At 58.8% G+C, this 23,839-nt stretch overlaps 8 protein-coding genes across 9 annotated transcripts; 5 read left to right on the top strand and 3 right to left on the bottom strand.

Moving 5' to 3' along the window:
- The first annotated feature begins 141 nt into the window (after positions 1 to 141).
- GGTG_07942 (importin alpha re-exporter) lies at positions 142 to 4,053 on the top strand. The gene is made up of 6 exons (XM_009225774.1): positions 142 to 364; positions 537 to 676; positions 750 to 923; positions 986 to 2,588; positions 2,680 to 2,992; positions 3,077 to 4,053. Exons 1-6 carry the CDS (start codon positions 283 to 285, stop codon positions 3,774 to 3,776), a joined length of 3,012 nt encoding a protein of 1,003 aa, XP_009224038.1. The 5' UTR covers positions 142 to 282; the 3' UTR covers positions 3,777 to 4,053.
- A 335-nt stretch (positions 4,054 to 4,388) lies between these two features.
- GGTG_07941 (hypothetical protein) lies at positions 4,389 to 6,671 on the top strand (the record flags this gene model as incomplete). Its single annotated transcript, XM_009225773.1, has 3 exons — positions 4,389 to 6,043; positions 6,136 to 6,297; positions 6,385 to 6,671. The coding sequence occupies exons 1-3, from the start codon at positions 4,681 to 4,683 to the stop codon at positions 6,669 to 6,671; spliced, it is 1,812 nt and encodes a 603-aa protein (XP_009224037.1). The 5' UTR covers positions 4,389 to 4,680.
- A 646-nt stretch (positions 6,672 to 7,317) lies between these two features.
- On the top strand, positions 7,318 to 9,129 carry GGTG_07940 (hypothetical protein; the record flags this gene model as incomplete). Its single annotated transcript, XM_009225772.1, has 3 exons — positions 7,318 to 7,753; positions 8,200 to 8,793; positions 9,038 to 9,129. The coding sequence occupies 3 exons, from the start codon at positions 7,318 to 7,320 to the stop codon at positions 9,127 to 9,129; spliced, it is 1,122 nt and encodes a 373-aa protein (XP_009224036.1).
- Positions 9,130 to 9,164: 35 nt separating this feature from the next.
- Positions 9,165 to 12,059, bottom strand: GGTG_07939 (transcription factor tau subunit sfc1). The gene is made up of 3 exons (XM_009225771.1): positions 11,782 to 12,059; positions 11,293 to 11,713; positions 9,165 to 11,221 (listed from the first exon to the last, which is right to left on the bottom strand). Exons 1-3 carry the CDS (start codon positions 11,959 to 11,961, stop codon positions 9,435 to 9,437), a joined length of 2,388 nt encoding a protein of 795 aa, XP_009224035.1. The 5' UTR covers positions 11,962 to 12,059; the 3' UTR covers positions 9,165 to 9,434.
- Positions 12,060 to 13,102: 1,043 nt separating this feature from the next.
- Positions 13,103 to 17,731, top strand: GGTG_07938. Of its 2 annotated transcripts, none has more exons than XM_009225770.1 (4): positions 13,103 to 13,923; positions 14,820 to 15,161; positions 15,280 to 16,544; positions 16,617 to 17,731. In XM_009225770.1, the coding sequence occupies exons 1-4, from the start codon at positions 13,900 to 13,902 to the stop codon at positions 16,984 to 16,986; spliced, it is 2,001 nt and encodes a 666-aa protein (XP_009224034.1). In that variant the 5' UTR covers positions 13,103 to 13,899; the 3' UTR covers positions 16,987 to 17,731. The 2 variants fall into 2 exon arrangements, with proteins under 2 accessions (XP_009224034.1, XP_009224033.1); XM_009225769.1 differs by having other exon boundaries at positions 13,103 to 14,688.
- An 18-nt stretch (positions 17,732 to 17,749) lies between these two features.
- GGTG_07937 (hypothetical protein) lies at positions 17,750 to 20,157 on the bottom strand (the record flags this gene model as incomplete). The annotated part of the gene is made up of 3 exons (XM_009225768.1): positions 17,750 to 17,796; positions 18,044 to 19,784; positions 20,005 to 20,157. 3 exons carry the CDS (start codon positions 20,155 to 20,157, stop codon positions 17,750 to 17,752), a joined length of 1,941 nt encoding a protein of 646 aa, XP_009224032.1.
- A 718-nt stretch (positions 20,158 to 20,875) lies between these two features.
- On the top strand, positions 20,876 to 22,324 carry GGTG_07936 (hypothetical protein; the record flags this gene model as incomplete). The annotated part of the gene is made up of 4 exons (XM_009225767.1): positions 20,876 to 21,143; positions 21,273 to 21,469; positions 21,570 to 21,620; positions 21,749 to 22,324. Exons 1-4 carry the CDS (start codon positions 20,954 to 20,956, stop codon positions 22,322 to 22,324), a joined length of 1,014 nt encoding a protein of 337 aa, XP_009224031.1. The 5' UTR covers positions 20,876 to 20,953.
- GGTG_07935 (hypothetical protein) lies at positions 22,287 to 23,645 on the bottom strand. The gene is made up of 4 exons (XM_009225766.1): positions 23,372 to 23,645; positions 23,295 to 23,308; positions 23,180 to 23,205; positions 22,287 to 23,076 (listed from the first exon to the last, which is right to left on the bottom strand). The coding sequence occupies exons 1-4, from the start codon at positions 23,378 to 23,380 to the stop codon at positions 22,739 to 22,741; spliced, it is 387 nt and encodes a 128-aa protein (XP_009224030.1). The 5' UTR covers positions 23,381 to 23,645; the 3' UTR covers positions 22,287 to 22,738.
- Positions 23,646 to 23,839: the final 194 nt, after the last annotated feature.

Here is a 23,839-nt window from a genome sequence, read left to right as displayed (position 1 = left end):
TGCTCAATTTCATTAGCCAGTACCGTGCAAGATGTAAAAGCGACAACAGCTCAATGCAGGCAGCCTTAGGCATTGCAAGCGGCTTTGAAAGTTCGGATGACCCCGCACTGAGAGCTGCCGGCACCTGGCAACGCTCCGCCTAAATTTATTCGGCTTAGTCCCACCTCGTCCAAAAAGCGGCCATCAACGCGACGGAGTCGTTCAGGCTCACGACTGCTCCGATTCCACACCTCCAATTCTATGCCTATAGCACACACGCGCACCCACGCCCAAGCTTGAAAGATGGCGGCAACTGGTGCACTCGGCGAGCTTGCCGAGGTGCTCAACAACACCCTCGTCGTCGACAACGAGCGCCGCGCCCAAGGTGAGCCAGAAAACCTTGCGATCCCGACTCCCGCTCGTCCCGGGCTCGGCGGGAGCTCTCACCCAAGCCCATACCCCGATGCTGGCGGAGCGCTCGCCGGCCCGACGCAGCAACGGGGCACTGCCCAAACAAAGCCATGTTCCATACTTCTAACACTGCTCCTGGGAAACAGCCGAGGCCAAGCTGAGGGAGGCCGAGGCGAATCCATGGTACTCACAGAGCTTGCTCCAGCTCGCCACCTCGACTCTTCCCAACCAGACACGCCTTGCGGCCGCTCTCGCATTCAAGAACTTCATCAAGAAGAACTACAGAGTACGCCGAGCACCCACGCTCCCCGGCACCGACACTTGCAAGGATCCCAGCACTGACAGGATGTGGCGGACAGTGGCTTGTCAAGGAACAGCGGCATACGCTCCCCGACGAGCAGGTGAGCTTCCTCAAGCGGGAGCTGGTCGGCCAGATGATTGCGTCGCCGCGGAACATCCAAGCACAGCTCGGAGCCGCAATCACTATTATCGCTGAACAGGACTTCCACGAGCGGTGGAACGAGCTCATGCCGGTAGGTTTCTCCTACTGCCCACCATGAGGCCGCCCGCTAAATAGTTTTGTCAAACTTCACAGGACATCGCCTCGCGACTCTCTGCCGACGACTTCACTGTCACAAACGGCGTTTTGACCATGGCGCACACGATACTCGAGAGCTTGCGGTACGCCGACGGCGCTGACGACGACGCCAGAGGAAATGTTGTGCACGCCATGGAGAATCTGGGCAATGCACTCAAGGGCCTGCTCTTCGTTGCCGACAAGCACATCCAGGAGAACACGAACAATGAAACGCAGCTCCAGGGGTGGTTCGAGACATTTAACCTCGTCGTTGAGATTCTGCACGACCTGTCCACCATCGACCTCCCGAATTTCATCGTCGACAACAAGAATGACATCTCGGCGGCTCTTTACAAATACCTGCCCTACCAGAACCCCATCTTTGATGGCGATGAGGATGAGGCTACCATCATCGACCAGGCCAAAACCAGCATCTATGAGCTTCTCAGTCTCTGGTTTGCCAAGGAACACGAGGACTTCACTACGGCTCCCGACAGGGAGGTCATCACCACGACGCTGAACCTGCTTGGTTCTACTGGCATGGAGCCACGGCACGACCTCCTTGTGAGCAAGGCGCTGAAGTTCCTGACCAGCGCGGTAGCGACGGATCCATGCCACTTGGAAGCGTTCAAGATTAAGGCGGACGGTCGGACAACCGACGACCTGTCGCCTCTCGCCTTCGAAGTCATCATGTTGAACATCAGGCTGCGCGAATCAGACGTGGAGTTGCTTACAAGCGAGCCCATCGAGTTTATCCGGCGCGATCTAGAAGGCTACGATACAGACTCCAGGCGAAGAGCGGCACTGGACTTCTTGAAGGTTCTCTTGGCGAAGCTTGGCGACGCGGCCACGACGGCGGTTCTCAAGCAGATCGACGTTTGCTTGCAGCAGCCCGGTTGGGAGGCCAAGGACGTTGCCATCAACCTCTACCTCGCGACGGCGGCCCAAGGAACCGTCACGGGCGCCAAGGGCATCACCCAGCTCAACCCTCTGATCGCGAAGCTTGAGCCGATGCACAGTCTCGGCGTCGTGGGCTTCTTCGAAAAGCACGTCATGTCAGACCTCTCGGCCAACGAACTCATCCCCAAGGTCAACGCCATCAAGTACCTGCACAACTTCCGGGCCCAGACTATGGAAGTGCATGGTGGTGCTGTGTTTGAAGCACTGGCCACTCATCTGCACTCGGATCAATACGTCGTCTACACTTATGCCGCCATCACCATTGAGCGGGCTCTGGTGCTCACAAAGCCAGGGGGAGAGCCTGTCATTCCCTTCGCTGCTCTCGAGTCGAAGGCTTTGGAGCTGCTGACTCGTCTATTTGGACTCATCAACAACGAGGCGCTGCCAGCCAAGAAGCAGGAGAACGAATTCTTGATGCGTTGCATAATGAGGGTCATGATGTCCCTCAAGGAGAATCTGGTGGCTATTCTTCCCCAGATCCTCACCGAGCTCATCAACATCACCGAGGCGATCAAGAAGAGCCCCAGCAACCCAAGATTCTATTTCTACCTCTTCGAGGCGATTGGCGCCCTCATCCACTACTGTTCCGCAACCTCCTCTAGCACGCTGGAGACCATGCTGTGGCAGCCATTCGCCTCGATTTTGGAGGAAGATATCGACGGTAATACCACCCATTGTCTTGTTCCAACAGCAGTTGTCCTTGATCTGGCCCGATGCTTGTCGAAATAATGCCCAACTAACTTGTAATCTAGAGTTCGTCCCCTATGTCTTCCAACTCTTTGCGGCCCTGATCGAGGCGTCGCCATCGACCGAGGCGCCAGCGAGCCTCACAAGCCTCTCTGAGCTGCTTCTCCAGACGACGAGGTGGGATAGTATGGGCGTCAATCTCCCCGCCCCTGCAAGGTTCCTCACCGCCATGATCCCCAAAGCAGCAAAGACCATCCTCGACGGCAACCGCTTGCAACAGGTGGTAGACATCTTCGAGAAGCTATTCTCCAAGTCAAAGCGGCTCCTTCAAGAGAGTGCTTTCGACCTTTTGGAGGCCATGGCAAAGTCTTTCCCAGCGTGAGTGACCCCATCTCTGGCATTTAGGCCTCCCAACCACTTTTGGAGAACAGAGCAACTAATCTGGCCTTGATTTTGTCGTAGGGCTGCCCTGGGTCCGTACTTTGCGCAAATTATGATGAAGATCGCGCCGAAATACAAGGAGTACGAGGCAAAGGAGGAGGCAACCCAGGAGGCGGCAAAGAGGGCTGCCAAGGAGGGAAGAACACTCATACCACTGGATTACACGTGGTACAAGTTGCGTTTTGTGCGCTTCTACCATCTCATCTCGGCGTTGGGAGTGGAAACCGGATACGGGCCCGACTACTACGCCACGTACGCCGAGGCCATGGGACCAGGCAACTTCGTGCCCATCTATGTCAAGGGCGTGCTGCCTCTGACGAACCAGTTTACGCATCCGGCGGACCGCAAGCTCGCGGTCATTTCGCTAACAAAGACACTCTGCGACTCGCCAGCGTTTGCGGAGAAGTACGCCAAGGGATGGGGGTGGACGGCCTCGCTGCTGTTGGATCTACTCACCCACGAGCCCGACCTGAGCAACAAGAGCAAGGGCGTCATGCAAGAGGCGGATCCCGACGACGTTAGCTTTGGACGTGTCTTCACTGGGCTCAGCACGTGTAAGCGAACGCACCGGGACTACTTCCCCGACGTCACGAACTTGCCCGAGTGGATCAAGAAGCAGCTTCACGAGGCGGATGCGCGTCACAGCGGCAGGATCTCGACCTTTATGGCGCAGCGGTTGGAGCCAGACGTCCGGGCTAGCTTCGAGGCAAGGCTCGCCTAGTGATATTATGAGTGTCTTGAACTGGAAATGACGGGGTTATCTCTGTGGGTTTGACACAGAGAGGGCCACTGGGAAGAAGAAACGGTCGGCGCTTCAAGGAGACCGGGGGGTTGGGTTAGCTGCATAAAAAAAGAGCAAGCACTGGTGTTGCCGCGTCTAGAATCACTGTAGGGAGTTAGATGGCTGGGAGAAATGACAACAGAGCCCGCAGGATACAGTCTCGAACAGAAAAATGAAAACTTGGCGGGGCTTTGGCCTGTATTTCGAAGATTCCACGACGCAAGGGTCCTAACGGAGGGTGGGCTGGCTTCTTGCAATTGGAGGGACAGCAAGAGGCTGGTTGGTTGCGCGGCCGCTGACCTGGACCGGGATCTGTAGGGTCCCGGCGCAGCATTGGGGCTTCAAGGGCCGTTGCCCACACTTCCTGCTTTACTCTTGTTCTTATTCCTGTTACTGAAAATGGTTGTGCCAACCCCGCTCCCTCGCATCTGTACCGGCATGTGCATCCCACCCGTGAATCCACAAAATACTACCGGTAGTCGAAAATGCCCAGCGCGACGCTGCGCCACGGGCTGCGTGGCACGGCCGCCAATACTCCCTATGGAGGTGGCGTTTCGGGGGAGTCAACGGCAAGACAAACATGATACTCTCGCTGGAGATGCCGCCCGCTGTTAGCAAAGCCCGCTCTAGTGTTGGGCTAACGTCGTCCCGTGCTTACAGGCTCATACCTATTGGGTGGAAAGGGGTCAAGGATATCAACATGGTCGGCCAACTTGGAGTATAAGAAGGCTGCCCACGCGTGTGATGTATAACTTTTGATGTGTGCTTCTACACCGGACCAGCCTATCCAGTCCTCATACAAACTCTAATCCACACCGGCTTCACTTATACCAAAACATTGACCATGACAAGATACAGCGTCCGAGGCGGCCTGGCCGCCATGGCGGTCGCCTGGGCGTGCCTGACGGACGCGGCCGTGGTCACCCCCCGCTCGCAGTCGGGTGCCAGGGTCAGCTTCAAGGAGACCAGCATCTGCGAGACGACGCCGGGCGTCAAGGCCTACAGCGGCTTCGTGACGTTGCCCCAGTCTGACCGGCAGCCGTACGAGACGAGCGTCTACTTCTGGTTTTTCGAGGCGCGCCGCTCGCCCGCGACGGCGCCGCTGGCCCTCTGGCTCCAGGGCGGGCCGGGCACGGCGTCGACGGACCAGGCGGCGTCGGGCCACAGCGGGCCCTGCGTCGTGGGCGCCGACTCGCACGCCGCGGCGCCCAACCCGCACAGCTGGACCGAGGTCGCAAACATGCTGTACGTCGACCAGCCGGCCCAGACGGGCTTCTCGTACGACGTGGCCGCCGAGGGCGTCTACAACCTGGAGACGGGCGTCGTCGATCTCAACACCACGACGACGACGCCCGCCAGCCAGCTCCTCGTCGCCGGCAGGTTCCCCAGCCAGGACCCGGCGCGGACGGCCAACTCGACGCAGACGGCGGCGCACACCATGTACCGGTTCCTGCAGGCGTGGTTCGGCGAGTTTGAGCAGTACCGGCGCGACCGCGTGAGCGTGTGGTCGCAGTCGTACGGCGGCCACTACGTGCCGGCCATCGCGTCCGTTATCAACCGCGAGTTCAAGAACCCGGGCAGCGTCGTCGGTTGCATCGACACCACCACCACCAACCGCCACCGCTTCCGCGTCGACTCGGCCGGCGTCATCAACGGCATGGTCGACCTGTACACGCAGCTGCCGTCGTTCAACGAGTACGCGTTCCGCAACCAGTACGGCATCAGCATCTACAACGAGTCCGTCTACAGGGCCTACGACGACCTGCTCCACCGCGACGGCGGCTGCCTCGACAGCGCGCGCGCCTGCGCCGGTGTCCTGGCCCGCGACGACCCGGACGGCGTCGTGCCGCCGTCCATGGTCGCCGGCGCCGAGTACCAGGCGGCCTGCGGCGCCGCCTTTGAGCTGTGCGGCAACCGCCTCATCTTCGCCTTCACGGCGGCCCACGGGCGCCACCAGTTCGACATCGCGCAGGGCCACCCCGCGGTCTTCCCCCGGAGCTACGCGCTCGGCTGGCTCAACCGGCCCGAGGTGCAGGAGGCGCTCGGCGTCAAGACCAGCTACCTGGCCTCGTCCAACGTCGTCGCCGACGTGTTCGCGCAAGCCGCCGACATCGTCCGCGGCGGGTTCATGGGGGAGCTGGCGGCGCTGGTCGACGACGGCGTCAAGGTGGCGCTGATCTATGGAGACCGCGACCACCGCTGCAACTGTGCGTGTTGTTTCTTTCTTTTTTTTTTTTTTTTTTGGTTCCTTTCATTACCCGTTGTAGCCGCTGACCTTGTGACCACGACACCACTGCAGGGCTCGGCGGTGAGGCGGTAAGCCTCGCGATGAAGCACAAGCAGAGCTCCGAGTTTGCCGCCGCCGGCTACGCCGACATCACCGTCGGTGGCTCCAAGGCCGGCAAGGTGCGCCAGCACGGCCTGTTCAGCTTCAGCAGGATCTACAACGCCGGCCACGAAGGTAAGCCAGCCCCTGCCCGCTCTCCTCCTTTATCCTACCCTACCCCTATGTTTGGTTTATGTGCTGACATGATTTGAAAACACACAGTACCCTTGTACAAGCCTGCCGAGTCGCTCGAGCTGTTCCGGCGCACCATCCTGGGCAAGGACCTGGCGACGGGCGAGGTGAACGCGGGCAGCTGCGCCGGCTACCACACCACGGGCCCAGCGCAGGTCTTTGACGTCCAGGTGCCCCTCGAGCCGGTACCAGGTGGTATCGAGTGCTACACGTGGTCGAGCCCGCTGAGCTATACTTGCACGCCGGGGCAGCTCCAGGCACTGGCCAACGGTACTGCGGTCGTGAAGGATTTCATTGTCGTCGAGCCTGCTGCTTAGGCGCGCTCCAAGGCACAGGCCTCGGATAGGGGCCACGCTGTAGTCTGCCCGTTAACAAACCGGGCGAACACCCAGTGACCAGGGGGCGTGTGGACTTTCATAGGCTGAGGACAGACACTGCGGAGCAACCAATGCTGTCAGCCCTTGCCGAGAAATCAATTGGTTTGCCGGCGTCCCCGTCATGCAGCACATTGAAAGCACGCGGTTAGTTGAGCCAATCAGATACGGATGCCGAGAGAGCTGAAGCCGGGGCTGCGGGCGCCCAGGCATAATGTGAGAGCCGTACGAGGTGGCTGAATGCCTTCAACATGATAGGAGAGAGCAAAGAGTTGCCCGTTTCAGCCTAGCAAATTATCTGGCGCCACATGGGGTCGGTCAACCCTTGGAGCCTCCAAGTGTTCGACTGTCCAGGCCGAGAGATGGGTTTTCAGCCTCCATACAATAAATGTTGCGATGCCCAACTTGCATATTCTTGTCCACGCCTGGTCGGGCTTCTAGCTCCTTTCCCTCGTATTCCTTTCCCCTCGACTTCAACTCTCTCCCGAATATACCCATTCATCTGTTCTTGGAAGGGTCAGCACATACCCAGGCTCATCCACTCCTCCCACCATCTGTTTCCAGATCGCACACACCACCCTTGAGGAAGATGATCACCCTTATTAGCCAATACATTGTCCTGACCTTCATTCTCCTGAGCTCAACTGTCGTGCTGGCGCAGAGCGACTCCCGAAACGACACCGCCAATGGCGGGCAAACGTGCCCCAAAGATCTTCCAGGCTTCACTCTGAACGGCAACGATTGCAAGGTTCTTTGCCGCTCCGCACGCTGGCTCGATGTTTTCCTCTTCTTCGTGGGAAATTACGTCGCCCATGCGGCGACAGTTCCGAGTCGGCCCGGCCAATCCACCTTTAGCACCGGAGTCGCCATTTTAACGGCTTTGCTTCTTCCGGGTGGTGGCATATCACACGCCATTAGTACCATCGCGACGTTCGCTGTCCTAAAGCCAACCCCTTTAAGAGCAGCTGCAAGTGCCGGTGCCATTTGCGCTGTTATCAAGGCTCCAATAATACACGCTCGAGAAGGTGAGGATAGGGGAAATTTAATAGGGGAGGAAGTCGGTATAGCTGGGCGCAGAAGAGCAAAAACTGAAACTGATTTTTTGATCTAGATGGCTGGCTTCGAAGAGAACAGAGCAGCCTTTCCATGACAAGAGTTCACGGCCGATGTCAACTACCCAAGGGCTACCAACTGGTGGTAGTCCAAAGAGACGCAACCTTTGACGAAGACTATCCGTTACCCGAGAAACAGTTGCCTATCCACAAACGGTACTGGGAAAATGCGCGACGGATTTTCAAACCCAACGGTCACACCGTAATAAGCTGCAACCACAACTTCGTCAAAAGTATGATATCAATGGCGCAGCTATTTTTTAGTATTTGGACCCTGTACCGGACTAGGGTTGACCAAATCGACCGTTTCGGATATGCCGCTTTTGGCCTGACAGTGGCGCCTTATGCCTGGATGTCAGCCATTAACCTGCTGGGTAATTTGGCATGCCCACAGTACGACTGCATGTACATCGTCGATTCGGCGGCTCTGCGAGAGATCAACGACTGGAGAGAGCGCGGGAGCACGAGTGACGAGGACAGGGAAAAGTACAAAGTTGAAGGCGTCGTCGGCACACTTGACGAGACAGCCGACCATGATCTGCAGCCTGAGTATCAACCTCGGGACCTCTCGGGAAATGCTTACGAGGAATACAAACTTAGATATCTTCGGCACCGCCGGCGGAAGAACCGAAAGCGACTCATTTGGGAGTACGTTTTGACCTTCATGGTGGCCGCGGTACCGCTCGTCATCGTGGGTGCCATCTCGTCATTCCGCTCGGGGCAGAGCACGGTGGAGGAGCGGGCCTGGACGATGGCGTGGCTGGCATGCGGCCTGGTTGGGCAAGCATTGGTCGCGCCAGCCCAGCCGCTTGAGGGGCGACCTTTCATCAACACCGGGGCCCCGAACCGGCATCTATACACATTTATTTACTTGTGGTTGATCCTCACTTTCGGGGTGCCCAGCATCGGCGGCATGGTGATTGTCGGCCGGATGATTCGAGATTTCGGAGTCTGTCAGTGGTTAGGGTAGACTGGGGAGGAGCGGCAAAGATACTGGACGGATCTTTGGCATAGAAAACTCTGTATGCGTCGAACGGTGTAATATACCCCCTCCGCGGGCGCGTTGGAGCCAGGGACACGGCGCCAGATTCGGCAGCATGACAGCAGCCGGGGTCAATGCCGCAAATCGTGCAGCTTGGAAATAAGATAGTATTCCCACCAGCAAGCCACTTACCAGCCGCAAGCATGCCGTTGTAGGCGGCCGTCGAGACGTTGGACGTCAGGGGAGCGGCCGAGCCGCCTCTGGAGCGGAACTTCCGCTCCTGGGCCGGCCATCTCAACGGCCCTAGAAGCGGCGTCGCGCGTGTCATCGTGGAACATAAACGGGCAGGTAGGTTGAGTGGCGGATGTGATGTGCTGTTTGGCGTGACTGGCAAAGCGTTGATTTTCCCAGGCTATCGCTAGGAACGAGCACAGTCTCTTCTTGTCCTTGTGCTACTACAATCGGCTCACATCAATAGCGCCGTCATTTGACATGGGCTAGCGTAAATCGTTGCCCCGAACAAAAAGGCGTATTCGAGTAGTCACCGCAAACTCCTGATATGTCCGCAACTCCACAAGGCGACAGTCTGCTTTGGATCCGGGCCGTGCCACCCTAGTACTCCTCGGCGCTGCTAAACCCTCCCTCCTCTTCATAGCTGTTCGCGAACTCACCGCCGAAAACGGCACCGTCGTCGTTGCTGTAGCCGTCTTCGTCTTCATCGTCGTATATATCGTTTTCGTCGTCAAAGTCTTCGCCCTCGCTCTCGCCGCCGTCGTCGCCGTCACGGCCCGATATGGGGCCGGTGAGCTGGGAAGCGTTTTGCCTCTGGACTGGAACCGCTTTTGGACCTGCTGATACTTCGGCCTCGTTCGCGATGCCGCCGTCCTCATAGTACGTGTCCTCGGCCAAGTCGTCCTCATCCTCACCTTCCTCATCGTCGTCTTCATCTTCCTCGCCATCCAAATCGTCACCCTCGCCCTCGCCTTCGCCCTCCTCTTCGTCCTCAATCTCGTCTTCGTCATCGTCTTCATCGTCATCGTCTTGGTTGATCACATCTTCGACCGAGCGGAGGGGGGTGTCCTCAAAACGCACAACCCCAGAGGTCAACTTGGTGGTCACCATCGTCGGGGATGTCACTGTGAGTGATGGAGTCTGTCCAGCCACTCCGCTGGCAGCTGCCCCGCCATCGACCCCAGCCTGCTGAATCTGCTGCGGCTGCGGTTGCTGCTGCTGCTGTTTCTGCTTCTCCTGCCCGCTGTTGGTAAGCACAGGAATCCTATACTGCGTTCCATGACTCCGCCTGACACGCTTTTTGAGGCTCGAGTGGAACCTGCTCTGGTCACGGCCACGGATAACGGCGAGCTCGGCGTCAGTGAGACCGAGGTCGGGCAAGGGGACATTGACATGAGCATGGCGGACATTGCCAGTTCCGGCGATGATGGTACCCGCGCTCGGCGTGGGCTCTGGGGTGCCGTCGTCCATGGCCAGGGTGCCCGCGAAATCGGCATCGGCGATGACGCGGCCAAATGTGATGGCCAGCATCTTGCACTTCATGACGGCGCGCGCCTTGGCCCAGAGCCCGCGGTGGAACCAGCCACTGCCGGCATCATCGCACGAGGGCCGCACTGCCGCGCGCGCAAAGAGGTCCCGAAGGAGCGGATCCGTGATGTCGCACACCTGCCAAACCTTGCCGTCCGTGTAGAAAGAGTGGCCGTCGAAGATGTGGGTGTCGCGATGCTGCTGGTCGTAGGGCACGTCGTCGGCCTCACCATTGTCAGGGTTGACGGGTAGCGGGTTAATGGAGACGCGCTCGGCGGCACGGCGCGCAGCAGCAGCCTCTGCGCGGCGGAGGGAGGCCCAGGGTTGGCTGGCAGCGTTGGCGTCGGCACGACGGGTCTTGAACGAAAGGGTCTGGTAGATTCGGTACTTGGGGTCGGACCGCGGGTCTAGGCCGTAAGGGATCATCGCATCACGCCAGGGCCCTGCCTTGAACTGGTACGCCACATACGGAATCGCTGTTTTGATAAGATTGTCGGAGAAGGGTGCCGCACGCATGATGCGGTTTGTGAGGGAGCGGCGAGTCCAAAGAGGACGCTCAGCCATGGCAAGACGGAGCTCCGACACCACAGCCGCCATCTGCGGGTCGGTAGCGTCAGGTTGGCGTGAGGGAGCATCGGGCACAGGATAGCGGTTGTGGGAGATAAAGTAACCAGCTGAGCGAACGCGGGCTTGGACGTTGATGGTCTTTTCGGCGCCGTCGACGGTGCGAACGTAAGGGTTCTGCGAGTAGCCATATTGAAATGGCAGACTCATGTGGCTGAACACGGGAGGAGGTATTATCTCCACGTTTGGGGGCTGTGCCACCTCAGGCCTGAAGGCGAACTGTCGTAGCATCGCCACTGCGCGCGTGGCCAAGTCAAGTCAGCGAGGGATCCCAAGACAGAGAAGTGTAGTAGCTGTAGATGCTTACCATCGCCCGGCAGAATCTTATCTACAACTTGGTTCATAAAAGGGCTGTTGACAGTCGAGTACTGGAAGTCGGCGAGGCCTCTGTACCGGTGGGTGTTCCGGATCAAGCCGACAGCCTCGACCTCGTACCTGCCCACGTTATCCCGAAGCTTGCGCCTGAGGGAGCTAGGACTGTCTAGCCGTTTCTGCGAGTAAACCTGAAGCCGTTGAGATTCACGTAGGGCGTCTAAAGATGCCTCGTCGGGCTCCTGCCAAGGTCCATCGCTCCCACGCTTGCGCTTCCTACCAGTCCTTCTAGGGACATCAATCCTGAGCAGGACGTTGTGAGAAGCAGCATTGTGGGAGATTATAGGCCGCACGACAGGGTTATCGTAGCGCAGATACAAGGGCACCGACAGCTGGGCGCTCTCGTGGTCGAGAATCTAGCAAAGCAGCGTCAGCACGTGCGGTGCTGAAAGGGCAAGCACCCAACCGACGGCCAAGAACCTACTGTGTGGAAGTTGAAGCTACTTCCAAATGTCTTCATGGCCTTGTCACTATCCAACACGACCATTGGGTGCTCAACCGCCGAGACAACTCGGGAGGGGATTTGGTAGAAGGGGGCATCCTGGGAGGCTGAGCGGGCAGAGAGCTCGAGCTCACCGAGGACGTCATGCTCGCGAGCTCCCATGGCGATAAGAGTTTGCAGTTCTCGCGGATCGGGCAGAGAGATCAAGGGACGGAGTTCCTTTTGGCATGTGCTCCATCAGCTTGAGTTCCGGGGCCAGGTTGGGTTGAGGTGAGGCGGAAGCTAAAATGACGGGTTGGACATGTCCCGTGCACTGTGCATCTTGAGATGGTCGCATCATTTTAAAGTGCAGCGCGACCCACTGAGTATCTTCCACAGCTGCTTGAAACAACCGAATCTGGCAGCTGTCGCGCTATACCTACCACTAGACTTACAGACAGACAGTACAGTCCCAGGGATCAGGATCGTTGATCGCGTGGGTCTTTCTTTCCGGGTTGAAACGGTAATAAAGACATCATCCTCCCGCATACAACATTGACCTGGACTTTACACGTGAACCCTAACCCTCGGTCTTAATTCCTGTTTCTGAAAAGGACTGTCTCACCGCAGCCACAGTCTACTCTGGGACCTGTGCAAGCATGTATCTACGGGGACTTTACAGACGGCGCAGGGCAGAGGGTAGCATGGCAGACTGAAGAAGAAGAAATAGCGAGGTGCAGTGATCGATGTGGATGGCTTTGGAAAGTTAGGGCGGTCCGATGTGCAACGGTAGGCAGCCTGCAAACTGCACGTTAGAAACGTAAATGCATCGGCCGCCATCAGGGAGCTGGAGATATGACGGCTCCATGTTGCAGGCGGCCCTATTTCCCGTTTTGGTACTCAGCCTGAGAGGCGTGTTCTGGCCTGGTGCCGTTTTGGGTGGCATTTGCCGCGTTCCCTGATGGCACTGGTGCGACGAAGGACGGGGAGTGTGCTGGAGATCAAACAGAGCACAGCCCAGAGCAGAAATCCATGTGAGCCACGGTGCCGGGCATTCTGTGCGCCTGTCCAGACATGCTGCCCTCAACCACGGCAATCTCGTCGACTGCGGGGCGGGTGCTGTGGTGTTTCCTCCGACTGGCCCAGCTCAGGCACCCACAGTCCACAGCTCCCTGTTCAGGCTCGCTGCCGAATCAGCGAGTCTTGTGACCTGCAGCCCAGACTGCGGCCTGGTACGTGCACGCAGCCCGCCTTGGGCTCAACTGGCCCAGTAGTCACTCACCCCAATTAGAGCACAATTGGAGCCTCCACTTGCACTGGCGTCCTCGAAAGTGCCACCACACATGTCGGCCCCATTCGAGTCGACCCTTCAATGGCTTTAATACCGGCAGCATCATCAAAACCACTGACCCCAGGCCTCAAACCCGTCCTGGTCCTCGTGGCTGGCTGTTAGTCTGCCCGGCTATCTCGTCCGTATTTTTATTATTTTTTATTTATTTATTTCTTTTCACCTCCCCGCCGTGCCGTCCCGCTGGTGCTGCTCCCCGACCGGCCGACCTGACCCAGCAAGCCGACGTCCCCAGCGACCGCCCGACGACGCCCTCGAGCCACGGCACGCTTTCCCCTTGCGCCAACCCCACCCACCCTGCCTTCGCGCTGTCTTGTGCAGTGGCCGATCAAGACAGACCACAGAGCAGGAGGGCGTGCTTGCTTGTTCGCGTATTTTTCCCGCGACCTGCCTCGTGCCGTTTCACCGCTCCCGGGCGACAAACAGCGCCGCCATCCGCCGCCAACAGCCAGGCTCAGCCTGCCTGCCTGCACCTGCTGCGTCTCGCGTCTCCCCAATTCTGCCAGCAGTCCAACCCAAGCAACCCGTCAATCCCACTGCAGCCACCGATCCGAGTGCCGCGTCTCGCCTTGGGCCCCCCCGCAAAACAATAAACTCAGCTCGGCTCCCAGCAGCGCCTGCCTACACTCGCAGACAGCCACCACCACCGCACCGTCCGCTCCGACCCGTGAGCCCAACCCGATCCGTCGCCGTCCATCGCAGACGCAGCAGCGCAGAGTCCCAGGAGACCTCTCCTCCCACCTCTCTGTCTGCCTGCCTGGTCCGCTGCACAAATGTTCTCCAAACTAAAGCGCGAGGTTTGTCCCCTGCCTGTGTTGCCTTAGCTTTTGTGTCTTTTTCTGCCTGTCATATTCGTCCCGCCCAACACCTCTTGTAGCCCAGCCCGTCTCGCTTCTCTCGATCCATCCCCTGCCACCGCCACCACCACCACAGCCACTGCTTTCCGTCGTCGCCTTCCGCTCTCCTTTGCGGCAGCCTCCCGTACGCACGCACCCTAAATCGGCCACCGCCTGCTTGCATCTTCCCCCATCTCTCTTTCACGTCAGACGAACCAAGCAAACAAAACCCCTCTGCCCGACCCTCGTTGCCTGTTCCGCCAGCTGCCTCCCCGCCACCGCGCAGTGCCCTCCGCGAATTGGGCGTCCAGCTGGCTGCTAGCTTCGTGTATCTTCTCCTTTGGGGCTGGGAGCGGCCCGCCGCCTTGTCTGGATTGGAGCGCGCTCCTGTCGTCCCCCTTTGCTGGCCCCATCCTGCGTCAACGGTTGTCACCAGCTGCGCCGAGGGTCTCACCCCGCAACCTGCCGGCGACACCAGTAGCACTGCCAACACTCATCACCCAATTGCCCTGCTTTGTCTCCAGCGCAGCCTCGCCCGAGATTGCCCACCAGCGTCTGGGCCGCTCGCGGAGAGCATAGCTAGTCCGTGTGTACCAGCTATCGTCCGCGAAAACCAACCCCGCTTTGCACCGCCCTCTGGCCCTCTTGGATCACGTCTCCCCACCGCCCAGCGAGCGACAGGGTGTCCGGCAGCTCACCAAGATGAGACGTCTCAGTCAGAAAGTTGTTAGTGGCAGCTTGTTATCGCTCTAATCTCGAGTTGTGCTCAGCTCCCGCTCACGTCACATCGTTGCAAATGCATCATCGCCATCATACTCAGGGCGCAATGCTAACGCTTCCTATCTCTCCACGCGCAGCTCTCGCGAGGCAAGGACCCGAACAAGTCTTCCAAGAAGAATAAGGACTCCAAGGACGGCGCGGCCTCGCCACAACCCAGCGGCTCTCGGGATGCCTCGAACCAGTCCCCTGTACTTACACCGACCTCGTCCACCTCGACTCTCAATGACCCGCGAAACAAGCCGCTGCCGCCCAACAATGGCAGTCCGCACGGTGCCGACGGCAGCCAGATGATGCAGAGCCAGGGAGGAGACCGGTTTGCCACCATGGGCGGCTCGTCGCCTGCTTCTAATGGAGGAAGCACACCTGTTAGGCACGGGCAGCTCCCGCCTACTGTTATTATCAGCCCTAGCAGCGCACCGGTACGGACACTCCTGTGCCTCGAGGCATCAGCCGTCGCTTTGAGCGACCAAGCTGTATCTCGGCTGATAAGTGGAAAGTGAAATCCTCCGCTAACATCCAACCGCTTTCTTTGAGCAGCATGTCCCACCCCCCGGAGCCGCAGAGACCATGCCTCACGATCTTGCTCCGCCCAAGGCTGGCCAGAAGTCGCTCATGTTCGACCGTCTCCAGCAAACCCCCAAGGATGTGCCAGAGGGTCTCAGGACTCCCAGGCGCCAGCACTCGTCGCGGTTCGACATCTCGGAAGACAAGGATCGCAAGATGCACAAACTGCCAGGCTTCCACGAGGTCGAGAAGCCGCACGAGAAGGAGAAACTCTTCATGGACAAGATTGAGCAGTGCAATGTCATCTTTGACTTCAACGACGCCAGCAGTGACATCAAGTTCAAGGAGATCAAGCGCCTGGCACTCCACGAGCTTCTCGACTACGTCGCAAATCACCGCCAGGTCATCACGGAGCGCATGTACCCGGAGGTGGTCAAGATGTTTGCCAAGAACCTGTTCCGCCAGATCCCCCCGCCCATCAACCCGCAAGGCGAGGCCTTCGACCCCGAAGAAGACGAACCCGTGCTCGAGCCGGCTTGGCCGCACATTCAGGTCGTGTACGAGTTCTTCCTCCGATTCATCGAGAGTCAAGACTTCAACACCAACATCGCAAAGGCCTACATCGACCACGGCTTCGTCCTGCAGCTACTTGAGCTGTTCGATTCCGAGGACCCACGCGAGCGCGACTTCCTCAAGACCACGCTCCATCGGATATACGGCAAGTTCCTCAACCTGAGGTCCTTTATCCGAAGGTCAATCAACAACGTCTTCTTCCAGTTCACATACGAGACTGAGAGGTTCAACGGTATCGCGGAGCTGCTCGAGATCCTGGGATCCATTATCAACGGATTCGCCCTCCCCCTCAAGGAGGAACACAAGCTGTTCCTCACCAGGGTCCTGCTGCCGCTGCACAAGGTCAAGAGTTTGAGCATGTACCATCCCCAGCTGGCCTACTGCATCGTTCAGTTCCTCGAGAAAGACGCCTCCCTTACTGAGGAGGTCGTCTTGGGTCTGCTGCGGTACTGGCCCAAAGTCAACAGCACCAAGGAGGTCATGTTTCTCAACGAGGTCGAGGACATTTTCGAGGTTATGGACCCTGCCGAATTTGCCAAGGTCCAGGAACCTCTTTTCCATCAGCTGGCCAAGTCCGTCGCCAGCCCCCACTTCCAGGTCGCAGAGAGAGCACTGTACTTCTGGAATAACGAGTACTTTTGCAATCTCGTAAGCGACAATGTCGAGATCATCCTCCCAATCATGTTCGCGCCCCTTTACGAGAACTCCAAAGGCCACTGGAATCGGTATGTATACGGCTCCATGGATCTTTGTCACCGTCACTTTTTATCGTTTCTTGCTGACACCCAGGACGACAGGACGATCCACGGCATGGTTTATAATGCCATGAAGCTCTTTATGGAGATCAACCCCCAACTCTTCGACGATTGCTCGCACGAATACACTGAGCAGCAGAACAGTGCGGGCGCTAGGGAAGCCCTGCGTGAGCGCAAGTGGGCGGCAATCACTGAGCAGGCCAACATGCGTAAGGCCAATGGGATTGGCGACAAGTCGGGCACGCCTGGCAGATCCCACATGAACTCGATGCCGCGGCTGGACGAAGTCGACCCCGCCGAAGACAACCAGAAGCGCCTGGACTCGCTTAAGTTGCAGGACGGCGAACGGAGGGATCGTCGGCCGGGGATGCACGACAGGCAAAGCTCGGTGGGCTCGGCTCGGAGCCGGTGAGCCTAGGACAGAAAAGTAGCCCGGGTCAAGCCGAAGCGCGTCTAGCCCCGGCCAGCCAAAGTCATCTTGTGGTTCGCTCCTTTCTCCCCGACCGCATGGCCGGGTCTGTGTCTGTTGGCCGTATGCGCCACACCCATGTCTCACCTATTTATTTATTCTTTACTCTTAACCAACGGCGCATCTCGATAGACAGCTTCGCTTTCCGGATTCGCATGAGCCCTTGCTCTCGGGATTTTTGTTGCCACCCTTTTTATTCGCAATCACGGTAAGGGCACAGAAAACTCTCGTTTTGGCTTTCTGTCTGTTTCTTGTGGGATTTGTATGGGTTGACGCATACACAACGTCGACCTTAGCTGGTGGCAGCAACACCTTTTTATTTGGCGGACTTTCAAGGTGTATTTGATGAATGCGTGGGGGGTTTTAGGGTGGCGCCCATGTTCTCTTCTTTCCTCTTCTCTCTCATTTCTTCTTCTTTTTGGCTGGATCAAGCCGTTGAGTTCGAGGTCCTTTTCTCAGGCTTTCTTTTTGGTACTGAACAATTTTTCTGTTTGAAGAGTTTGGGGTGGGGAGGACGTGGTCTTAGAAAATCCTGGCCAGAATACCAAAAACACACCCACGCATAGTCTCGAGGGGGGGACAACGACGTGTTCCCCGTCTCTCTATTCCTATTCGTACACTCTCAGCCCTAAAAACAGCCCGGCCGCAACAGTCGGCTTTTGAATGCGACAGCCCTCCTTTCCATCGCATAGCGTGTAGGCCTGCACTACTTTGCCGAGGGACCAAGGTCCTGCGCGTAGGGGTCGGGCCCAGCTTTACAAGAAACGCACACGCGTTGCTGTATTAGGCAAATATATCTGAGCTGCAGAGGCGTCGCCAGGGGAGTAAGAAGCAAGACCCGGCGGTCTTTCGTGAAGTGCTTTCAAGGGCTTGGAGGACGTTGCAGTGAATGCATTCCACCATCTTTGAAACCCTGATTTGGCACATCAAATCATGCACGCCCATCCCTACCATCCTCGCCCGTGGCCGCTGTTGTATCCTCCGCGCCCAGACGACTGACCTCTGTAGCCGCCCGTTCCCCCGCCCCGCCCGTACTGGTGCTGATAGCCGCCCTGCTGCGGTCGATGATGTTGATGGGCCGGAGGGGAGCCCGCGGGGGACTGAGGCGACTGTTGCTGCGGCTGAGCACCCCACCCGCCAATCCATCCGCCCTGCTGATCCGGCCGCGGTGGCAGCCACGGCGGGGCTTGCATCGGGATGCCCATCGGGGTGTTTGGAAGGCCATGAGGATGTGGCACAGGCACAGCAGCGGGCCACTGGTTGGGGTAGGGCTGAAACGGGGGTTGCGGGGGGTAGGCTCCAAACGCTTGGCCGGGGAACTGGTGAGGTGGCATCGGCATGGCGGGCATCATATGCGGCGGAGGCAAGGGCATCGGCGGCATGGGCGGTTGCGGCGGGAATTGCGGGTTTGGCGGCATGTTTGACGGCATGCCCGGGAAAAACGGCGCGACCGGCCCTGTAGCGGCTGCGGGAGGGGGCGAATATCCCGGGGAGGGGTCCATCCCGCGGTGGTCTCGGCTCCTAGACCGTGATTTGGAAGGTGCGTAGCCACTGCGAGACCTGGATCGTCGCCGGTAGTGGTCCGGGGAGTAGCTGCGGCTGCGACTGCGGCCGCGTCCGATCCCTCCGCGATCCATCGACTGGCTCCTACTCTGAGACAGAGACACACGGCGACGCTTGAAGACCGGGCGGGACGAGCTACGGGCCCGGCTGCCACCACTGCTCCCATCTCTCCCTCTGCTCCTCTCTCTGCCTTGGTTGTAGCTGCCACCCCGGTCTCGATTAACGTCCCGACCCCGACTGCGTGTGGAACCGCTGCTGTCTCTCGAATCTCGCGACCTACTTCTGGAGCCGCCGCCCCTACCACCAGCGCGACCCTGCTTCCGCCGGGCCTTCATCTTGAGACAGAAGTCACGGGACCACCCGTAATATGTGGTGCCACCAAGGATCTTGCCTGTGATTTCATCGAGTTCGACGCGCTCGCCCATCTGGTCGATGCTCACTGAAGGGTCATTCTCGTCGGCGGCGCCGATGACGCCGACATCGGAAGAATATTGGCGGTCAACATCGGCCAGGAGGGACTTGACCGCCTCGACAAGATACACGTCGGCGGCACCCGGGTTCAGCTCCAGCGGCTTGATTCGGGCTGGATCCACAACCCGCGTCGAATTGGGCTCCAGGACGTGCAGCCAGTTGGCGGCCGGCAGGTCATACCAGGCCGTCGATGGGTCGCCGTGGGTCGAGGGCAGCAAGAACGGCGCCTCCTTGGCGGGAGCCGGGGCGCCTCCTGCTTTCCCACCCCTTTGACCATCAGCTTCGGTAACATTCGAGCTTGAAATGGCTGCTGAGCCGGCTGCGATGGCCTCGCGAAGCTTGGCAGGAAGCTCCGGCGACAGCAGATAACTCCTCTCCTCCCACAAGGACACTAGGTCATGGAGCTTCTTGATGTGTTTGGGCGATTTGCTAAAGGAGGCTGCACTTTTGAAGATGGCCGGGAGGGTTTGCTCCAAGCCAGCGGCGAAGGTATCATCCTTGTCAACGGTGCGAGTGTGGTGCAGGACGTCGCTGATGATGTAAAGCAGGTGCAGTCTCCTTCGCTTGGCCGAAGGCTTCCGGGGCGCCACGCGGGGCTTGTTGTTGGCGGGCGCAGCCGATTTCTTGTTGTGGTGTCGCTCAGAGGCGACGGAAGATGCGGCCAGGGCGGCCAGGAACTTGCCCAGGGCGGCCACCCTTGCCGTAGACTGGGCAATGTGCCGCAGCGTCCAATTCTTGCATTTCTGTTCGAGCGCGCAAAACGAGGGGCGGTGGTGATGCCGGGATGAAATATTTAGCTACGGCCCCATGCGAGGAAATCACTCCCCTGATTCGAAAGCTCGACGCTTTTCGCGTGGATGGAGGAGTATGGAGGCAGACAGCGAGGGGCTTGTCTTCTCATGGGCTGGTGACGGTGTGTTTCCAAACCTGAACGTTGGCTGGTGAGCATTGGGCGATGGCGGAGTCAAGCAGCATGTGGAAGTGCTCGATCTCGTCGCGGGAGCAAGCCGTCGGTTCCGCTCGCACCAGGGAGGCGAGGAGCGATGCCTTGGCGATGGTAAGCTGCGGCGAAAACGCCATCTTGTCCGAGAGTTTGGGCGCGCCGGGTGCTGGGTTCGCGATTGCGCAAATGCGATAAAGGATTGCTGAGACCAGCAAGAGGCGGCGGCGCTGGCGGGCTCTGCGGTTCTCGTTTATGCGGCCTTCAGATTCCTCGAGGCGCCATGCCGCGTCTGAAAGCAAGTATCTGGTCTTGGAAGGAAAGGCTGCTCGCATTCGTTGGCTGACGGCCCCTCGCTCTATTGGTCGATGAAGTTCAATCCCATGCTGGGTTCAGGACGTCGCAGGGCGAAAGTGCAGTGCGAGGACCCTTGTTTTGTACCATGGATGTTGCCAAGTCCACACTGGCTCAAGTGTGGGGTTCACCAGTGGGGTCGGCAGAAGCTTCAAGCCCCATTCTATGCTTCCATCCATGTTGCAGCCCAACTCACTGTCATGGAAGGCACGATCTCCAAATGAAGGCCTGCACTTGCCTCCATATGACGGGATAGGAGAGCATTACCGTCATTCAGCTGTCCATATCCCCTGCCAAAAGGCACGGCACCTAGAATACCATCACAGAAAACAATGGTTTTTTCTTTTAAATGAAAAAAACTAAACACATAATAAAGCCTCGCACGGTGTCTCGTGAGTACCAACTGCTCTATCCGCTCAGTTGCCCAGCATGAGTGGAAATCAGAATGAGCCGAAAGCGCGCCCATATAGCCTCCCACATAGCATTACCACCACCAGAAACAATGCATCATGATGCTTCCTCTTTCTAGCGTTAAGATCCTGCGGTGCTTAAACTTTCTTGGGCCTTCCCGTCATCCGAGAAATGCACCCCATTCTCCGACGCTTGGGCGTGTGGAGCGTTCGCATCGCGGCCGTGTTGGTTGCCTTGATAGTCTACAACCACTTCTCCGATGGCGTCCTAACAGACACGCTCTTTCAGCCCCCGACGGTCCCAGGGGCGTGGGACGAGCACCCCATCGTGCTGCTGCATCAAAAGACACGGAGAGAGTTTCGTGCCAACCAAAATGTTTACCGCGCTTCGCAGCAAAGCACGACACATGGCACCATGATATGCGAGTTCTCCGGCTAAAGCTTCTGGTACGGATGTCGGAGCTGAGGGGAACCCCTGGTCATACTGCTAGGCGACTCGTGTGGGTTTGTACCGGACCTCGAGCCGTACATCAACTTCCTCGACGAGCCGTCGGTGATATTGGGCACAACATGCACGGGACAGCAGCACAACGGTAGCACAGAGTCCCAGTCGCAGCGTATGTGGCCGGATCTTTACCACCACTCGATAGCCGTGGCCGTGGCCGAGGCCTGCCGGGCACGAGGGGAGGTTCCGAAGGCGCTGGACGATCAGCTCGGCCCCAACAGCCCTTGGGACACGATTCGTCTCCGATGCTAATGAGCAAAAGGACCTCTGCCGAATCCCCTAGCACGACGACTTCTTCATGTACCCGCCGACCCTGCACAGGCCCTCGGCCGAGGTCCCGATACTTTCTCGCGCCGCTCCATGCCCCTTTTCCGACGCTCTCTTCCCCGCCACGCGCTACTTACTCCCTTAGGTCGAGCTTGTATAGGCCCTGGTCCGACCAGTACGGGGGCGCAAAAAAAGAAGGCCGTCTACTGGGCCGGCTTGTCGACGGGCGGGCGCTGGTCCGCGGACACGTGGCACGGGGGCCACCGGCAGCGGCTCGTCGCCCTTGCCGCCGTCGACCGTTCGCGCCTCGACGTCGCCTCTACTCGCTTCGTGGGCTGCGCACCGGCCGCGGTCTGCGATGCCATGTCCCCGTTTCTTCTCCCCCCGGGCTCCGGTAGGGCCGCCGACCCGGAGTCCCGCGCGCTACGCTATCAGTTCGCCCTCGACGTGGACAGCAACGGCTTTAGCGGGCGCTTTTACCGGCTTCTGGTATCCCGTAGTGTTCCGCTCAAGATGACGACATTCCGCGAGTGGCGCGACGAGTGCCTCGTGCCCTGTGTGCACTACGTGCCTGTCAGCGTCGGCTTAGGGGAACTTCCTGGCCTGGTGCACTTCTTGACCTCAACGGCGGCTGGCCAGAGAATTTCGAAGAGCATAGCGGATGCCGGGAGGGGGTGGTACCGGTGGGCGGTGGCGCCTAAACATCAGGGCATACACAGGCTCATGCTGGAGATGGCCAGGATGCAGGGTAGGTCGCGGGAGGCCGGGTAAAGCTTGCAAGCCCGAGTCCGCAACTTGACCAACCAAATTCGTCCCTATTTCTTCGCCACATCTTTCGTGACGACGTGATCAATGGCGCGAGGTCCGGCCATCTAGCAGATGAGGGGAAATGTATTTTACACAACTGGGCCACATCTCTGGGCGAGTCGATGGTTAATATACACTATCCACAAGGTCCCAACCACGCTGGTGAGGTTTCCATCCTCTTGAGGCCCGCCTGTGTCCTGTCGGCTTCCACCAGCGCGCAGCTCCCAAAGTATGGCTATCCATCCATGCCAGCTCGCTATTGCTGCCGCCGCCCGGTCGGGGCATATAGACAGCCTCCCATCCCGTATGAAGGCCAATAGGTATTCATAGACTCGTCGCCCCGCACGCCAAACTCTCCCCTTCCCGGGACGGTGCCAATCATGAAAATCTGTCGCCCTTGCGACTCCTGAATGGCGCAGTGCTTTCGTACTTGCTCTTCTCGGCGATCCGCTGGTCTTCGCTGTCAGGCGCATGCCTCGTCGGGGCTGGGTCCGTGTTGGCCTCCTGGCTCGGCGAGCCTACCGTGTCGGTTCGTGGCGGGGCGCTGTTAGTGCTGCTGGAGCCGCCCATGGCGGAGGACGAGCCCGGGTGGGATGGGACATTGCCGCTGTGCTCAAGCGACTCGACGTAGGCGCGCTTCCGCTTCTGATCCTCCCAGCGTGCCTGACGGTCGGCGTTGATGCTCCGCTTGGCGAAGAAGTAGGCACCTCCTCCGGCTGTGGGCGGGGCATTCGGTGCGTCAGTTCGCTGTCACATGCGCGCTAGAGCGCTATGCGTGGCATAGATATCACAGCTGGCGCTCGCGAGGCGGTGACCTACCAAGACACAGGGAGCCCCAGCCCAGCCTGTCGTGTTGGCAAGTTCGCGTGTTAGCCAGTGCACCTAACCCTTGTGCCTAGCATCTCCGTCGTTTATTCCATTGGCGTGTCCGTACCAGAAGGATTTAACCTGGGAAAATCCCTGACTGTTAGAGCCGCAAGCGTGAGTGGAGGGCAAAAGCAGAGAGCGTACCGTGTTCATGGTGGCGGCGATGTCTTGTCTGGTGCAGGTCGGTTGGTTGTAGGTTGGCAATGACGTTGTTTGAAGGTCGCGGAGAGCTGAGTTGGCGAGCGAGGGAGAGCAAGCTTGGCTTAGGGACCAATGGCGGAGAGAGGAATGTCTATTTAACAAGCACAACGTTCTGGGATGTTCTTGTCCGGACAAAACAAAGCTGTTGATGGAAGGTGCAAGCTCCGTAGATTTGAACCTTTTTTCTTTTCCGCAGCTCCGCTTTCGCGCGGAACGGGGGACAGCTTGGACGGGGAATCAGGCCACTTGCCGGGATGGGTCGGGGCGCATTCGGCTGCAGGGCCGGATGGCGGGTTGAGGAATAATGTGTATGCCTACGGGCAGCCACAACTATCAACAGCCCTGGCCTGTGCGCTGTGGCGACTACATTTGGTCTGTGGCGCAATGTACCAAAAGACGGTGGGGCCGCGT

The sequence above is a fragment of the Gaeumannomyces tritici genome, assembly GCF_000145635.1.
Source record: "Gaeumannomyces tritici R3-111a-1 unplaced genomic scaffold supercont2.4, whole genome shotgun sequence".
Lineage (NCBI taxonomy): Eukaryota > Fungi > Ascomycota > Sordariomycetes > Magnaporthales > Magnaporthaceae > Gaeumannomyces > Gaeumannomyces tritici.
The sequence above is the reverse complement of the archived record's forward strand: the minus strand, read 5'-3'. Positions and strand labels throughout refer to the sequence as shown.

Excerpts from the sequence above, each read along its gene's own strand:
- GGTG_07935 (XM_009225766.1), bottom strand. Across the intron at positions 23,077-23,179 it reads CTGGGGCTCCCTGTGTCTTG|CCGGAGGAGGTGCCTACTTC; the intron begins GTAGGTCACCGC and ends CCCCGCCCACAG.
- GGTG_07938 (XM_009225770.1), top strand. The coding sequence starts at position 13,900 with ATGTTCTCCAAACTAAAGCGCGAG. Across the intron at positions 13,924-14,819 it reads TCTCCAAACTAAAGCGCGAG|CTCTCGCGAGGCAAGGACCC; the intron begins GTTTGTCCCCTG and ends CTCCACGCGCAG. Across the intron at positions 15,162-15,279 it reads TCAGCCCTAGCAGCGCACCG|CATGTCCCACCCCCCGGAGC; the intron begins GTACGGACACTC and ends TTCTTTGAGCAG.
- GGTG_07939 (XM_009225771.1), bottom strand. The coding sequence starts at position 11,961 with ATGGGAGCTCGCGAGCATGACGTCCTCGGTGAGCTCGAGCTCTCTGCC. Across the intron at positions 11,714-11,781 it reads GTAGCTTCAACTTCCACACA|ATTCTCGACCACGAGAGCGC; the intron begins GTAGGTTCTTGG and ends CTGCTTTGCTAG. Across the intron at positions 11,222-11,292 it reads TAAGATTCTGCCGGGCGATG|TGGCGATGCTACGACAGTTC; the intron begins GTAAGCATCTAC and ends CCACGCGCGCAG.
- GGTG_07942 (XM_009225774.1), top strand. The coding sequence starts at position 283 with ATGGCGGCAACTGGTGCACTCGGCGAGCTTGCCGAGGTGCTCAACAAC. Across the intron at positions 365-536 it reads CAACGAGCGCCGCGCCCAAG|CCGAGGCCAAGCTGAGGGAG; the intron begins GTGAGCCAGAAA and ends CCTGGGAAACAG. Across the intron at positions 2,993-3,076 it reads ATGGCAAAGTCTTTCCCAGC|GGCTGCCCTGGGTCCGTACT; the intron begins GTGAGTGACCCC and ends ATTTTGTCGTAG.